The 18,432-nt window shown below is 37.8% G+C and overlaps 1 protein-coding gene across 1 annotated transcript in view; it reads right to left on the bottom strand.

The window, feature by feature from the left end:
- The window catches only part of DNAJC3 (DnaJ heat shock protein family (Hsp40) member C3), a 30,307-nt gene extending 12,150 nt beyond the window's left edge, over window positions 1–18,157 (bottom strand). Inside the window, exons 1-6 of the mRNA XM_072411150.1 lie at window positions 17,974–18,157; window positions 13,624–13,734; window positions 12,139–12,263; window positions 9,043–9,117; window positions 1,357–1,509; window positions 317–498 (exon numbers count right to left, since the gene is read on the bottom strand). Coding sequence (XP_072267251.1) covers window positions 317–498; window positions 1,357–1,509; window positions 9,043–9,117; window positions 12,139–12,263; window positions 13,624–13,734; window positions 17,974–18,055 — 728 coding nt within the window. The 5' untranslated portion in view covers window positions 18,056–18,157. The remainder of the gene's footprint in view (window positions 1–316; window positions 499–1,356; window positions 1,510–9,042; window positions 9,118–12,138; window positions 12,264–13,623; window positions 13,735–17,973) is intronic.
- Window positions 18,158–18,432: the final 275 nt, after the last annotated feature.

Here is an 18,432-nt window from a genome sequence, read left to right as displayed (position 1 = left end):
TGTTGAGAATCTTAACTACATATAGATAAAATAAAGATGAATTTCCCTTTATGTTAGTAGTTAAAGAGTAGAGATTATCATCCATTTTAGTAAATACATTTCTAATCTTAGGAAACTTTATGGTTGCAGCTGGGCTTTAGGTTGAAAGCCAATCAAAAGAGCTCCTGAAATCTTTAACTTCACACCTCCACTCCCCTTTTATTCCGAATGTTTTTAAACACACTGTATTGTTTTGTACCATAATAGAGAAAATGTGAAAGTTTTGTTTTTTTGGCAGTAAAGAAAAGTATTGCATGTCTTGCTTCGTACACCCTACCTGAGTGACATTTCATGGTCCCCCAGGTTATAGTATATACGGCTGACTTTGTAAAAAGCTCCAGTATTATCACTCTTTAGTTTAGAGGCAGCTTTCAGGTCATTGATGGCTTTGCCAGGCTCTCCCTGATTGATGTAGCACTCTGCTCGCATTTCTCGAACCTCTGCATCCCACACGCATGTCTACAGAAAATAGAAAAAGAGTACTTTTATTCGCCTATGCAAAGCTTTCACAATATCTTAATGCGGAACAAGATGGCTCAGTGCGATATTGGAAAAACAAATGCTGCCCTTTCTTAACCTGCAAGCAGTTACTGTAATTTCCAAGAATCAATAAGAGACCCTATCTGAATAAGACCTGCAGTAAACATCCAGGCATAAACAAAAGCAACAATTGGAACAAATTCCAGCCTCTCAGCTCATAAAACACTTAAGTCTATTAACTAAATGTTCCTTGCATTTTCTGCGGTGGCACATGCTATCTAATGTTCTATAATCAGGTTCAGCATGCAGGCTTGTATAATAATGCTATTCTCTGGACGTTTCAGGTAATTAGAGTACAGAGCGCTCTGATAATAAAAAATGAAAAAACACATTTTTTACATTGAGAACAGTCATGCCACACTTAAAATATAGCATTTGCAGAACAGCAATATTTATAAAACAAATATTGTATGTGTATATAGGTAAAGAATAATGACCGTACGTATCTGTATTTAAAGTTTCTAAGGGTTATTTAAAAATAACATTTTTAAGGATTGGAGGTAATAGAATAAAAGGATATCACTTCACAGTCACACATTTCGGTGTACATTTTATAGTGAGAGGCACAGCATTGCCACCATGGAGAGCCCTACAGGTCTAAAATACCCCATAAGTCTGCATAAGTCCAGTTATTCAGTTATCCAGACTTCTACAGTTTGTGTGAGGGTTTACCACTCAGCAAACACACTTTGCTTTGACTTAAAATATTCATGCTTTTTTTTTTTTTTTTTTTTTTTTTTTTTTAAGAAAGGGTGCTTTTTCACTTGTTTCCCTTACCTCTAGAACAATGTCAAAAAAGCTTTCTGCAGTGGTGTAATCCATTTCTTTGTAGGCTTCTATACCTTGGGAACGGATGCGCTGAACTTCATCAGACTTTGCCAGCTGAGTTGTAGCTTCTACGTCTTCTTGATTACTTGGGTTAGATTTGAGCTTAGGAGAAATAAATAAAAAATTACAATCTGAACATCATCAAATTAAAAAAAATGGCATAATACCCAAGTCTAATTGTATTAAGCTAAATTACCAAGACAATTGTGTGTGGCAATATTATTCTTTTACAAACCAAAAAAAAGAATGTCATTATTTATGGGTCTGTCAGGGGCAGCAGACTGGTTTCCAGACTCTGCACTTCTCAATCTTACTGGGGTTTTGTTCATTTCAGTTAATCTTGGGTGTTTGTCTTTTACCTGTCCTTGGAAAATTACAGACTAAATCTTCGATTGCATTTTTCTCCCCAGCCTCTTTTAGTTGGGTGCACCACTCGGCACGTTTCAGTGACCACCCGGCTGTTTTTGGGTTGTTACTGAAGAGTTGGGTCACAATACAAGGGCTGCCACCTGCCTACAATTTCTTCCCACCTGGCTTGGATTTAGGTTTAACAATCCTAAATATTATAAATCAAATATTTGGTCATCATATTTTATGTTCACAGAAAATCCCAAATTTAGTTCAAATCAAAGTTGACTGAAAAACACTTGGTGTTGTAAATGGTTTAGGAGACACAAGAGCATTATACTTATAGTATCTACAGGTATTACATTCTGTGCAAAAACTACTACATCAGGGGTGTGGTCTGCACAAGCGGTATTGGAAGCAAACTTGCAGAGCTCCTAATATGACCCAAGGATATTCAGCTCTGGAGCACTCACCAGTCTCTCGTTCCTCCTATTTATCGCTCACATCAGAAGCAGCAACAGATTGCTCACGCTCTCTCCCTCTCCATACCCATATCCATACATAAAGGTTTGAGTAAAAACCAGTCATTACAAATTACAATACCTGATCCATACTAAACGCTCAGAGCTAGATGCCACATGCTTTAATCTATCAACAACTAAGAAAACATAGTCCAGATGTACCGATGTACAAACACTTCTATTCAACATTATCTGATCTTCTCTGCCACCGAACAATTAACTGCCTCCTCTGTATTACCTTCTTACACATGTCCACCTATTTATCACCTTTCTCCTCACATCCTCAGTTTAGGCAAGTGTTTCTCAAGCTCTTTAACATGGGGAAAGCCTTTCTATAATTACTTTACCCACATCTCACAGTACATTAGCATGTTGATCAGTGGGAACAATGCCTCTTACATTGCTGGACATTGGGAAGAATGACTCTTATATTGCTGGACATTGGGAAAAATGTCAGCCTTACAGATGACCACATAGTCTATCAGTGTCACCCAAACTGACCTAAGACACAAACTGCTGAAGGAACCCTGGTTTAGGCTCGCCACATCAATCACACCAGACACAAACTATTTTTTTATGACGATGTCCTTATTGTGAGCCAAACAAGCAATACATCAATATTTGACAATGAGTTAGCAGTGTCCACTTTCCATGTCTTTAATAACAGTGACTTTAATGTGTAAACCGACACATAACTAATTTTATTGTTCTGCAACACCTGTACCACTATCCCAAAATTCTTCTAAAAAAGAAATCATTTTAATAAAAACCACTATGTTTTTACTATGTAGGAATGCCAAATGATGCACAACAATTTTTATAAACAATGATCAGGGTTAAATTTAAAACTGTTAAACAAGAAGGAACATCCAGTTATGTTAGCAGTGTGACAAGCATTCTGATGGCAGAAAGAAGGCAACCTGCATGCTAGAGGAACAAGAGCAGCAGTGGAGCTCAGCAGGATTACATCCCTGTTTAAAGTCATGAAAATAATGAGAAATTCATCTCTTTCCTACAAGACATATCAGATGTGTAATACAGTTGAGCTGGGTAAAAACTGACAGAAAAAAGTGTCACATCTCACAATTGAGAAAAGATTATTGGGTTTTCTGAGGTGACGCCAGTGTTTTACAATATATTTGAACGTAAAATTTTATTGCAATTCTGACAATTAAAATGATAAAACAAAACTCACAAGTTATTAATAGGTGGGTTAAGTACAAAATATGGTCAGATATACCAGTTTATTAACTAGGCATATAAAGTCTTATTCACAGCATCATAACAAAAACAGAAAATGTAACAATTTCACATAATACCCAATGGCGACAGGAACACTTCAAATCGTAATTTTCAAAACATACCACAATGTACACCAACAAGCTGCAGTGCGTTGCTATAGTGAGAACGGGCCTACATTTATAAGCTTTTCCAATGTTTGGTTAGTCACACATACCATCAAAGTGGCTCCCCTTACCCCATGAACCCCTTTACCCTAAACTGACCCTTAGGTCAACCCTCACACAAAACTGCTCCTTTATCCAAGCCATAAAACCTAGGCTATCCCCATCAATCAATTCCCTGATAATCTGTCCCTGACATAGAACCATAACACTAACCTTATTCCAATGGTTACCTTCAAAAATGTGCAAGCATCTATATTTTTCCCCCCTCTACAAAATGAATGCAAAAATATCTTCCCAATGCTTTTGCCCTTTTTTATTGTATGTACACTGCATAGTGCATGTAATATATAATCTCAAACAACTTAAATAGCTGATGTAAATTCAGTGTGAAAGTGACATTGTCAGTAGGTGCTCCATGGCTAAAGAGGTACAATATGGGACTGGATGAAGGACTGGGAGAGGGTTTTTATGTGAAATGCAACCTGGACCAATGTGCAAGTATGATGTGCACACCTACACAATATAAACCTAGCTTACCCCTAGACAATAAACTCCCCTAAAAACATAAACCAATACAACCCACATCATTAACCCTTACCTCACAACCTTAAGCCCCATGGTTTCCTCAACATTGGCCCTAAAAGTACAGTACAAGGTTGCTATTTTTATGCACTCAAAATAAAGCGGTAATAAAATGCTGGTGCCCTAAAAAAATCCCCCATTTCCACATATCCAGAGACCTACTGTGCACAATCTTTACAGTGTGGCTATATAAGCAGCAGTAGTAAACTTTATATTTGAAGAAACCTTGTACTAAATTGTAAGCATCATCTTAGCAGGAACCCATACACAGCGATGTACCGAGAGGCTGATAGTTCCGTGCTCACAGAACATCCACATTCATTAAGTGCCCTTTTATAATACACATCAAAATAATAAGCATTTGTTTCAAATACGAGTATAAAACTTGTTTATTCACCCTGTATGTTCAGCAGGATCCTATTATTCAGCAATGCCACAGAATAAACATGAATTATTAATAAAACTGTGGTTGTGCTTACTTTAGTAAGTATATATTATTTTAGGGCATGGGCTTCATTAGCAGACAATTCTAGTTACAAGAATTTAGCTGGATACTCTGCATGCCAGTACTAAAATATACATGAAATGTAAGATGAAATACCAGTTTTTTTGTCAGTTTCCGGACCAATTATTCTAAAATGTATAAAAAATACATGCAAGATGCTCTCAGAGGAGGGATAATGATATACACCAAGTATGTGATCTCTTTTAGAATAGAATTCAAGTCATGCCCGCATCAGTATAAACAATACCCCTTACTGTGATTATTTTAAGCTATGTTATTGTAATTGTACTACAAAATGCTGAAAAAAGGCACGATGACACATTTACAAAATACAAATTAGCGGGTGCTAAAATGCATTTTATATGGTACTACTTATCAGAAAGCTAACATTAAGGTAAAGAGTGCTATTCTGCACCTAAATTACTGTTTACATCTGGCTTTTTCAGTATACGGCTTAGGACCCAGAAGACACTTTACTTAGCTGTGAAAAGATTACAAAACCTCCTTCAGTAATATGTTAGACATGTTTTCACAGAGAACAGCAGCCTGTAAAAAGCCAATGAGTTATATATAGGAGATGAGATACAGATTACTAAATCGGAGGCAAAAATCAACTTGCAGCATCACACTCTACAGGCTTTAAGTACAATCAAATTAGAATGTTTAGGTGCATGCCGGATGCTGTTCCTTTTTTCAAATTTTTATTTTTTTATATTTCATAAAAGTCAACGGTATGCCCATAAAACTTGTAAGCAGGGTCCTTACCACACTTCTACAAGATGATACAATGAAAGTTCATCAATGAACACCCAACATACAACAAAATCCTACATTTTACAGGGAAAAAATACGTCATGAGTTTGTGTGAAAGAATAATGATTTAAGAAGGGAGGAGATTTTTTCCCTTCAATTTATAAGCTTAATGACTAAATGACAATAGTATCCAGTCGTTAACAACTTAGCGATTGCCCTCAATTTTAAAAAATGTATTTGCCATAAATGGTTTATAGGCAATTGTAAATATACTGTGGGTCACAGACAGCCCACTATACCCTTGGCATTTTACTGATCCTGCAGAATCAGGGTCACTCAAAGACAACTTCAAACAGAATTATTAAATGCAGCTGACAGAAAGAAAAAAACAATATGTGAAGGACAAACTTTTAATGCTGAAAAAAAGTAATACATTAAAAAAGGGGGGACATAAATAGAATGCAGAATAAACCATAATCAGGAACAGCAGCCCATGCACTGCACCCTTTTCTAATAAAATGCTTTGCTTTATTTGTGATAAATATTTCCCAAACACCTTGCTTTCACTGTCCTCAGGGAATGCAATGTGTAATGAAAGAAATCCACAACAGTAAGTTCATAATTTGATTTTTAGGAGACTCATAAATATAACGCTAACAGCTTGTATAATTGGATCTGTGACAACAGAACCTTTTATCACTACAGGTCAGTAGTAATGAAAGCTGTATGGTGGCTTCTCGCCGACACTTGCTGCAGTAGATGAAGATGGTGCGATTATGTTCTGCCGCCATCTGCTGGGAAAGCAGGAAAACGCTCACATGCAGGATCTGTTCTCAGGGTCCAACACACTATACACACACACAATTTTTGTGTGTCAGAAATTAAAACCACTTTATGTGGGGTAAAAGTTATATAAGATGACTGTACAGCTGTAAGTGGTAAAATGTCATCTCTGCATCCAAACAGTATATAGAAGAATGAGGGATTCAGCAATGTAATATGCATCCAGTCATCATAAAAATATTGTTAAACAGCCAGGGGAACCAATCAGTCAAAAGAACTGCTGCCTCCTTCAACATAACTATAATATTGTAGTTATCTATTAACAGTTTCTCATTTTTCTCTGGATGGCTTCTTGAAGTCATCCTAGTTAACATTACTGCCATCATTATGGATGACTGTACTATACCTAATGATGCAGATGGCTATACTGACACTCCTAGTCACACTTTGTAGAATGATTGTTCCATATTTCACATAATTTTCATTTGGCTTAGTTGAGTCTCTCTATTCCCCCATGCATGCACAATAGTGAATTAGGACTAATATCCTCTACAATGTCCACAGAAAAAAAAACCTTCACTACAACACAATCTCAAACTGGTTCACCAAAAATTGTTCACAACTATGTTAATATAAAATACAAACAGGGTATTTGTGCACTGGGTTAGGCTGCCAAGCAAGTAATGGAGCCATATCAAAAGCAAAGAGACTCCTTCATTTAAAGAGAATATCTTTTTATTCAGTGTATGAACTCTTACTCTTCTTAGAACTCAAGGGAGTTAATAATCTTTTACACAGATAAGCCACCTTCGGACAAGTAAACTCTATTTAACAAAGTTGTGTGTAGCAGGAAATATTTAGCATACTTTGATTTTTATGAGTGGGATATAATCTTCTAAGAAGTTGTGTATACCAAGAGATGTACCCCAACTTTTATAAACTCTGCAAATCTTCTAATAAACTTCTTTGTGCAGTTCCCAGAAATGCTTTTGTATCTGGAAAGAAAAACCTTTTTTTTTTCATAAATCCTAATGCACAAGTCTTCGTTCAGTCTGTCATTTTGTCTCTTGGATATCATTTTAAGTCTTTGGCAAATATTGCAGAGATAAAATTAGACCAATGACAAATGGCTTCACTCTGTTGGCCTTTATGTCTTCCTAGACTCAATTTAGCTTCTTCTCTATATCCTGTGCTTTTTAAAAATGAGACTTAGGCTACGTAGACACATTCTAAATTGAAAAGATGAATGAACGAGCGCTGTACATACAGCACCATTCTGTTCCATGGAGAGGGGAGGGGGAGAACGAGCGAGCGGTCATTCGTCTTCTTTGGCTGTTCAACGTCGTTCATGGATCTGTCCTGGCGGATCCATGAACGACGTTGAACAGCCGCTGTACACGTCAGATTCTCGTCAGGAACTGGAAGACCCATCTTAAAGCATTTTTGGGTTTTTTGTTTTTGTTAATATACATTGTTTTACCCAAAAAAAATAATCTACAAATAAGGATTTGACTTATAAAATGAATTCCCAAACACTCTCCCAGAGGATAGGAAGTTTATATTTCTTTTTATAATATATATTTTTACTGCCCTATTCAGTTTCGATTCTTTCTTTCAAAGCCATTCCCATATAAATTACAAGGTTACTGCACATTGAGTTAGCATTTTTTAGCCAGCACTTTCAAAGGGAAAGTTAAAGCGAGTGATACAAGTGAAAGAAAACACATTTTCAAGCTGCCTATTCTCATTGCTGGTAATTGTCTGGTGAATCACCTTCTACTCTGTAGGTGTCACTTTTGATCTGCTGACATTCTGCAGACCTGAAAGGAAGGATTGCATGACCTCGATCTTCCATGGGAGATATTTCCTGCAACAGGGACATGTTTAATGAAGTTTCTTCATGTTCTCCCATGGTAATCCTGTATTGTATTGAGCGCGCAGCATTTGTAAGTGATTTTTACAGTGACAAGCAGGAAAATACTCACTTTAGTTTTCTTTGCTTACCTGTGCAATGTGTTTTTCATGTGGTGTATAAATGAACTGTTAACAGCTGAAATGTTACAGCCTTTTTCGGAACTCTTACTCTTCCACAATAGGATATGTTTTTTCAACCACACAAACCTTTCCATGAAATTAGTACTACAGGTAACATTTGTGGAGAAGAAAAAAAAGGGGGGCTCACAGTCTAAAGGATTATTGCACCAAAAACCAGTTACAAACTTCTGTGTGCACTTTAATAACAACAACATTGCTTTCACTGTCTTTGAGGTATGATTGGCTTTTGTTAAAAAAAAAGCCAACATTAAACAAAACCAAACCCAAAAATAAATACATGCTTTGTTTTTATAATATTGTACAATATGTCTCCTTACACCAAATTACACACACTTGTTTGTGCCACTTTCAGTCTATCAGAGGGAAGAAATGGAGATTCCTTAGTCCTAGAGGTAGCTGTGCTACGGAAATGCTTGCAAGTAGACCTAACTGGAGTTATGAGGCTGGGGTGGCTGCCCACTATCTGTTCTGTGTAAGTTCAGGTAATTCAATATGGTACAACGTACCATATTATACAATTTGTGGGGGATTTGGGGGAATGTAGTGGACCATTTTTAGTCTAAAATGGCTTCCTTTAAACCAAGCTGCATTTCATTTATAAAGAAGAAGTAGAAAGAATTCCTTATAGACCCCTGAGACTATCGATTTCTTTCTTTCCAATAATTACCTACTTACAACTCACCACTTTCTTAAAGTCGTCTGCTGCTTCATCCAACTTTCCTTGTTTCAGATAAAGCTGTCCTCTTTGTAATCTTGCCTGCAAAGATCAAAATACACAGGTAAGAGGAAAAGGAAAGACCAATTTCCTGATTCAGCTACTGTCTTCGCTAATAATTGTATATAAAGTGTTGGCTGTTGTCCAATAATGATTGGATCAATAAATAATTCTTTATTGACACATTGCAACTTCTGCAGGGCCTTTCTCACGCTGAAGAGAAGTGTAGTTTTTAAAGGAGATTCTTAGGTCATGACGTTTCCAAGTGATAAGACCAATATCACAAGTGTATAAACCAAGATGTTTGACCACAAAGATCAGACTTGTTAATGGAATCATTAGGGAGAAACAGAAGGGGTTCCCAACATGGAAGTGTGACATAGCAGAGCATGTTATATGTGAATCATTTATCTGAGAAAGGTCTTGCAAGTTGCATTGTACAGTCAGAAAAATGTCACTATTGTTTCCTGCCTCACTTTTACAGCTTTCTGCCTAAACTGCCTGCTCACTGTACAGTGAATCATGTAGCTGACATGAGAGGCAGCCCAGCTGAATTAGTAAATGGTAAGGTCAACTAACCTACCATGCTGTGGGCAAGAGATGCAAGTAACAAGACTAGCTGAACAGAATTCCATTTTCAAGCAGTATACAAATATTTCTAATGTAGATTTACCAGTTTTTCTGAAGTTCAATTTTAATTACAGCACCTCATGTGATGCAGTGTTAATGTTACTGCCTAACTAGGACAATTATAGAGAAGACAATTAAAAGAGGGAATGCAGAAAAGCATAAATAGACATGCACACGCAGCCCTTGCCAAGCTTTAAAACTGTTTATAGACTTGTGTTTTGCCAGATGTTACAGAATAAATGTGAACCATAAGGAGTGATCACAAGCAACCTGGAATCATTCATAAGGCATAGAATTGTACCTTGAAAGTTTACTTGTCATCACAATTTAAAAGAAATGACCACATATGCATTCACCCCCTTAAGACTGTATTTATTAGATGCACAATTTACAGCCCCGTATGTCTGTGTATATAGGTCTCAGAGTTGCATATATGCATGGTTCCCTGTTACATGCAGCAAGGGTTGCTTCAGCGCCTTCAGATTGACTTCTCTTTTAGGTTTATTTCTAGACATTTTAGTAATTGGATTATTGAATTTAAGACATTATTGTGTAGTAAGGCATTTTGGCTTGGGTAGCTAATCTTGCTGGGAGGCAAATTTTCTTCCTAGACTTCGTATCAGGGATTTTTCCAAACTTTTCAACAAAAATACAACATTATAATTTATTTATTTTTTATTTCATTTATTTCTTTACACCCTCTATCCTCATAAGATTTCCAGGGCCTGCTGCAGTGAAATATCTTAATAGCCTAAAGCCGACACTAATGTTCTCTAAGGCATTATATATATATATATATATATATATATGATGTGCAGTGGTTTTCTCCCCCATAAAGCTCAACCTCAGAGAGGTCTCACAGTAGTAGTCTCTAGCTGGTCTCAATCTTGCATAGTTACTTACTTTGGGTGGAAAACATGTTCTTAGAAGGATTTCCAGTTCTGCTATACTATTTTCATTCCATCATTATTCAAGTATATTTTAAGGGATATTCAAAAAAATTAGTTTTAATTTATTTATTCAAATCTTAAATAACAGTTTAACAGAGTGGGTTATGTTCACACTATAACTATATGTTGTATTCACAATATGTGGCCCCCTGTGCTGCTGTCTGTTATGTCGCTAACCCCATTCATTAAACTGAAAAGGGCAACTCGCAGAAACAGATACAAATGTGTGCTGTAGTAACACTTTGTGCTGTAATGTACAGTGTCAGGATGTCTAATATTGCTTTCCATGCACTGTCTGACCTTCCATACAGAACTGCACCACACAGTGCTGTCAATGAGCACAGTATTCTGAAGTTTTTATTGTGAAAGTTATACCAAAATACAGACTTTATCTGGACCTTTAACATGCAGCTTTGTACCTTTCACTTGAAACTTTTTAACCACATATAGATGATCTTCATTTAACTTATTATGTGACTTTGGAAAACAATTGGCCACAATGGTGATCTTGGCGTAAGATATTACAGCGTGTGCATTAATTGTAACTGATTTAAATAATTAGCAGAAATCTGAACTAGTATAATGCAAGTTAACGTGCAACAAAACACATGGTAAAGCAACACAATGTATTAACCCAGCCGTCCCATTCCAAAAATTCATAAACACCTTCAAGGGGGTGAATGCTTTTTTCAGACATTATATTTCTAAACAGTTTGTCTAGTGTACTATGCATAAGAAAATGTATACTAAATTCAGTATATGCCATTGGATTCCATGAAGATCGTGTCCTGGGAAGATTTGCACCTGGGACTCTAGTGTTACAAGGGTAGTGCGGAACCTGCTAAGCCTGATTAGAAGAAATACCAGCATCCAACAAAAGTTGGCAATATTTTAGGCATTTTTATAACAATCAACAAGATTTTGATCCCAAACTAAATTCCATGACTACATGGATTAAGAAAACCCATTAGCAAGTTTTTATTGACACCACAAAATGATTAAAACAGTTGGTGGTGGGTTGCCTTTATCCATTCAGTTGTTTTGTGATTGATAGCTAGATAAAAATTGTGTATGGACAAAATGTGTAATGTTTAGGACGAAAAACAGTCAGCACCAAGATCCAACCTAGACAGTATTTTCTAAACTCCTTAAACAAGGGAACAAAGAGTAATATAATATATGTACCGGTAATATATCTCCTGTTCCCCCTTAGCTGATGAGGATAGCAGAGCATGCTGGTACATGTAATTCCTCCACAACTGAAGACAAGGTTAATCTTAGTTAGAGTGTGCAAGCAGTGTGTGCATCACCCTGCTATTCCACATAACATTTCAGTCACATCCAGCAACACTTGAATTTCCCCAAGTCCCGTTTCACATATTAAAGGTTTAAACCTTCTGAAGTGGCGATTATAGGCAGAAAAATACTCTAGAAGCAGGTTCTTTTTTCTGCCCTCAAGTTAAGCTTTAGAAGTATTACATACTGATGTGAAGTCTGGTTTCAGCTCAATCACTCGACTTAAATCAGGAATTGCAGCTTTAGATTTGCCCATGGCCAGGAACGCTGTGGCTCTTCTGTAATATGCCAGGTAGTTATCAGGATCTCCATCTAACAAAGACAGGAAAACATTAAGCCAGAATCAAACACAGCAAAAACTGTACAAAGACATATTAACCTCTATGTGCAGATATATAAAATGACTAGGCTTGCTTGATGACAAAGCTTGTTCTCAATGCATGCTCCCTACATCCAGGCTTTAAAAATATTCTATATGGCTTATGGTGGTAAAAATTTCTAGTGGCCGCTAATATGACAATGTTAAATAATCCCTTATAAAACATATTTATAAATAGTAACCAGCAAAATGTTTTCCAAGGTTATACTCAATTTTAAAATACTCGCTGCTCTGTATCAAATTAAAAAAACGATTAAATAGAAAATAATGAAATTAATAAAGAGAATTAGAAGGTGAGAACTTGCTACTTATACCTAAACACAAAACAAAACTATAGTAACTCTCCAAATAAAATATTTCAAGCAGGCATGATTTTTTTTCTTTGCAGAAGGGACGCTGCTTATTCCTTTTTTTGTTTTAACATTTTTTATTTGTACATTTCTGGTTATTTACAAACATACATAAACAGTGCAGGGGAGAAAGATTATGGGGGATAACAATGTAACAATGTATCTCACTATCTCACAACAGAAGGGGTAGATGGGTAGAGGTTAGCGGGAGTTATGATGAACAAGAAGTATATATGGCTAGTACGAGTTATGGGGGCAGAAACCAAGTGAGTTTGGTGCAGGACCAAAGAACACTTAAACGAGTACCCCTGTCCCAGTCACATCTCCAGCATTGATCTAACATGTTCGCACGTGTTCCTTCTTAAAAGCCTGCTTTTTTATTTTGTAAGTACACTGAGCTGTAAAAGTGCAAACCAGGGTAAGATGCCAGGATATGCCAGGTAGTTTTGTGAAGGGATGAAGTATAAGACAATAGTTCCAGCATTAAAATGCACTTGGATTGTAGTTCCTGCTTAATGTAGGATTGACTTTTGTTGGTTGGTATGAAAGTGTATCTTCTTGAGCCTTACAGCTTTTTTAAACCAGGCCCCTTGTCCCTATAACGATGAAGATTTAGAAACATTCCTCATCTAGTGAGTAACATTCACCATGTTGTGCACAATACAGCTCTGCTGCACTTCTGGTACACCCACAGTAAGAGCAGCGGTCCTCATTCATTGATGCATTCTTACCTTTGCTAGTTACAGCACACCTTGTAGAGGAAGGGTGTACAAATAACAGTGGGGCATCCTAAAGCCTCTGCTATATTTTTATGGTGAAACTATTTTGGCCCTTTCATTTTCACAGCTGTAATTTAAACAAGCATAAGAAGTGTACATAGTCTTGCCATGGCACAGGTTATCAGAGAGCAATGTCTAGCCAGAAATGTACATAAATCACTTACCGATAGCTGAATGAAAATGTGATAAGGCATCTGCAAGCTGGCCAGCTGCTAGTAATTTCTTCCCCATTTCAAGATGCTTGTCCACATCTACATTACTTCCACATTCCACCCCTGCAGGGAAACAAAAAAAAACGCACATCTCACATGTATGCAGAGAAATACACTACCTCAGTAACATCAAAGCAAGTGAGAAGATCTTCTCAACATGCAGGAACAAAAACTTGAGATGTTTTAACCATTCACAACTCTGATAATAAAACTTTTTCTATGAGTCCTTGGGCAAAAAAAGAAAGATACCCACAAACAATTAAAACTGGCAGAACTTTTAACCTTTTTTACAACTTTATAAAATAATTTTGGCTTTAAAAGACAATTATTTTGTAATAGTTCCCTCCCCGTCATTGTGTTTTTGTAGACAATGTTTAGACTTGGCAAACAGTACAACTGAACTTTCTCTACTAGAACAGCAGGAGCCGCACCTTCTCTCTTTGGCCAATCACAGAGTACTTTGTATTTGGTGAATAGCCAAAGACTGGCTAAGAAGGGCAAATAAAAATGACAGGGTGCACCAACGAATGAGCGCTGTAGTGCTCGCTCACTGTCACAGTGCTGAACATGGGGGAAGAGGGGAATCTGTGGAGGTATCTTTATTTTACAACTTTTTACATAGTTCATTATTTAGAAAGTTGTAAACTTATTCTATTCTATTGGATTATGTTTCTTTTTACCATTCAGTTGTCAAGGCTAACTACCTACATGGGTTACAAGGTCCCAAGAAACCTGCTAACAACTAAGGCACTTTAAATAAATATATATATATATATGTATGTATGTATGTATGTATGTATGAAGTGTCAGCAATGTTGGAGGTGACAGTGTGTCTGATGATAACCTTATTACAATACAGCAAACTATGAATGTTGGGCTGTTTACATAGAACTCTTGGATCAGGAAAAGTGAACGTTTTTATGGCAGGATAAGCCTTGGTCACTTTAGCTATAACCTAGATAGACTAACAGCATGGTGTCTTCAAAATTAGCATCTGAACTAAACAAGATATGCTTTCTATAATTAATGAAACGTAATGCTTACCCTGGCTTACCCAGTGCAGTATCAACGTGTGTGCCGTAATAACTACCCTTGAAGCTTTAAACATGCAATCACTTCAAATAAGTATTAATTACTGGAGTTTGTACACACAAACAGCTGACATCTGACATATGGTTCTGAAGTAGTGTTCTGCAATGTGTAAGCTATTCTGTACCTGTGGGCTCCAACCTAAGTACCAACAAAGCATTTCTAAATTGCAATGGTTTTCAGTAGCGCAAGTTACTCTCCAGAGCTAATTACCTTGTTAACAAAATGCAAGCGTACCTGAAAAAATATTAACTAAAAAGATCACTAATGACCATGGCATATAAAATAATTGAATGTTATACATAGAACAGAACTAGTGGTTTATTACATTTACAGAGGAATTTTTATTAGTGGCAGAGAAAAATAAAGTGTCTTACTATGAAAACTTCCTTGCCTTTTATAACAAGCAATTCTAAAGTAAAACCTTACATCTGACAGCAGGTGGTAAATGCCGAACCCTACAAATGTCTGAACAGGCCTTTTAAATGATATGTGTAGATTAGATACTACGTAGATTCACCTTTGATTGATTCTCCATTAATACTGGTGCTCATTGCCATCCATCATGAAACTTAAGGAAAAGCTAAAACTTTAGCGTTTTCACCAGAACATGAGGTTAAGGTGAATCTTTCATTGAGAACCATCCTAATGACAACTGCCATCTTCTGGCAAAAGATAGAGGACTTTGGTGTTACCCATTACTTCCCTTATCCAAAAGTTCGGGCTCTGCACACATTTTAATTGCCCCAAGAATTCTATACCATAGTGGATCAAATATGCAAATAGCGGTCTTAGTATTTGGAGTTATGGTCAGCTATTCCCACTTTTTTTATCCTAACAGATTCCAGGATTTGCAGGGTTGTGCTCAGCATATTGGCTGACTATTGATGATAAATAAATAGGACAGATTGGTCCAATATTTGGAGAAGGTATGGGAAATCTGGGAGAGGTAATAATTAGCTTTATGTGTTACTTAGCACTTGCGGCACATGCGGGGCTCTGTTACCCACAGCAGCAAGTCCATCTGCAGATGTTATTTCCTAGCTAGAAGTTCTCCCCAGCCCCTTTTAGCTGGGCGCACCACCTGGCAATTTTCAGTAACCACTTGGCTGTATTAGGGTGAGTACTAATGAGTTGGGCCATAATACAGGGACTGCCACCCACGTACAATTTTATCCCACCCAGCTTAACAAGATTCTGGATTCACCACAGAACTGGAAAAACAACATCTGGAATTTTATTTTATTTTTAGGGGTTTCTTTATAAATGTTTCACCCAACATTCACAACTTTTATCTAAGTGTAGAAATAAATTCACACATTCAAATGTGTGAATCAAAATGTGTTCATGATGTATACATTTTCTAACTGAATCCAATGTGAAAAAAAATTGTACTTTTAGTACAATTTGGGTGTTTTTTTTTTTTTTTTTTTTAAAGGGAGTTGAATGTTGTGACACTAGTCCCACACATATGAACAATCGTAATATGCAGTAGTAGCAGTGTAAATATCAAGCCAGGGACGAGGGCCACACTTTCAGAATACTGCAATGGTAATCAAATGAGAGTGACAAGTAAGTGAACTTATTATGGAGCAATACTGCTACAGCCTACACCGCACAGATCACAGAGACAGATATGTAATCTTATCACACACATGGAAAAGGTACAGAAGTTTCTTTGGTTACAGATTCACCTTCTGTAATCCTATCCACCTGACATAAATAAATGGGCAATGAACATCACTCCTGCAGAAAATTCTATTATGGTCTTTAACAGCTGCCAGTCACATGACTTCTAGCCCCCGGGGTCACATGACTTCTAGCCCCCAATGATAGGGTTCAGGGGACCACGGCATTGCTGACCCTTCATATTAGCCAAGGTTGAGTAAGAGACCAGAGCTGGGTTTTCTGTTAAAAAGATTATACAAATTCTGAATGCAAGAGGGTCAGGATGGGTAAGCTTCATTTTGAGAAGTTTATGTAAATATGATAATAGTAAATCAGTGTTTAGTTTGAACACCCAATCAGATTTGGAAGAAAATAAAAGTATCTGGATTTTTCTAGCACAATTGGTCAGTTACAGTGAACACAACATCACCATGTTCCTAAACTCAATAGGCATTTGCTTTGCCAACTGATCGATTTCTTGCCCTTTAGCAAAAAAAAAGTCCATGGTAACAAAACATTTACAATTTGATTAATAAAATGGAAAACAAGTCCATAATTGATTGATATCTTCTATAACCTTACACAAGTCCACGTCCCACCCAGCCGTATCATGTACTGGTTGGAAGTGGTCCTAGACAGCCTTATAATTACACGTAACGTTCCAGATCTCCCGGGTGTTGCTGGGCCATCCGTAGGCCAACGTCACACTTACAATTCTGAATTAGCCATCTCAGATGTCCAGAAAATTTAGGAAAAATACTTATCTGCTTACAATGAGTCATTTCTCCATTTGTCAAAAACACGGTGACGAGTTGAGAGGTGGGGTAGCGCCTATTTACTAGGTAGGTAGACAAGAGAGGTGGTGACCCATGCAAACAGTTAGTGTTCACCCCCTGCATGTTCCATGATCCTTAGTATGCTACAAGCCCGCTACTTATACAGGGTACTTATTCCATGAGGGCATCGCCTCTGCCTCACAGCAGCTTGAAGGGATACCTGCCAGTCGCCCCGATAACATGGGCTCCCCCAATATTGGGTTTTGTGTATGAAGAAATGTTTAGGATGATTTATTAAGATCTGATCACCATTAAAGTCTGAGAAGAGTTTAGGAAATGTCATTTTATTATTGTATACAGCACGAACATACCAAACCATTCACCTCAATGCCGGGACGCACTTATTAGGACTCCGCCAACAAAGTTTTCCCCCTTTCAGTACTCGTTCCACCATGGGCAGTTTTGTGTGCTTTGCAAGTCATGGAGTAACTACGGTAGCACTCCAATGGAAAATCAGTCCAGTGATCCCACTAATGGGTTGCAATGTGGTGTATATATGAGTATATAATAGTGCCCACATTGTACAGCTATGACCAGTGCCAGGGGGTACCTCCATGGAGGGACACGTGACCCAGGCAGTGCAGGGGGGCAATACTTACCCCATGTGTTAGGTACATAGCACCCAGCTGACTGCCCCAGGACCCCCTCACCATGGCCTAATGGGCACACACTGTTCCAGCCCTCTTCTGGGCACAAGTCGCCCTCTTACCTTCGTATTGTAGATCGAACAGTACGAGCAGGAATGGGAAGAAGGACAGCAGCTTCTGAGCACAGGCGCTGGGTGACACCATGCTGGAGGAGAATGCCTGCCTGTAATATACCTGACCGGCTGTCACACCGCTGTGTATTCCGACTTCCTGCACACACTGACAGCACACCGCCACCACTTCAACTAGTTCCCAGCAAGTTCAGCTCTGGTCGTGGTGGGCTGTGATTGGACAGTCCGCTCCCGGGACTGCCCCTTATTCCTGATAGGGTAACGTGGAGCCTTGGCCAGGAGAGAGGATGATCCAAGCCCCGCCCCCTCTACGCTTCCCTGCCAAGAAAAACACGTTGTTCCGGCTCCGCCGCCTGTGACGTCACCTTCAGGCTCCAACCGCTGTCAGTAAATAAAGAGAACGTGTAGCGTCTGTGCTGCGATGTGTATATACAATGTGTGTGTGCTGCT

Source organism: Pyxicephalus adspersus, chromosome 1 (genome assembly GCF_032062135.1).
Source record: "Pyxicephalus adspersus chromosome 1, UCB_Pads_2.0, whole genome shotgun sequence".
NCBI lineage: Eukaryota > Metazoa > Chordata > Amphibia > Anura > Pyxicephalidae > Pyxicephalus > Pyxicephalus adspersus.
Note: the sequence above shows the minus strand (reverse complement) of the source record. Positions and strands in the feature narration are given on the sequence as shown.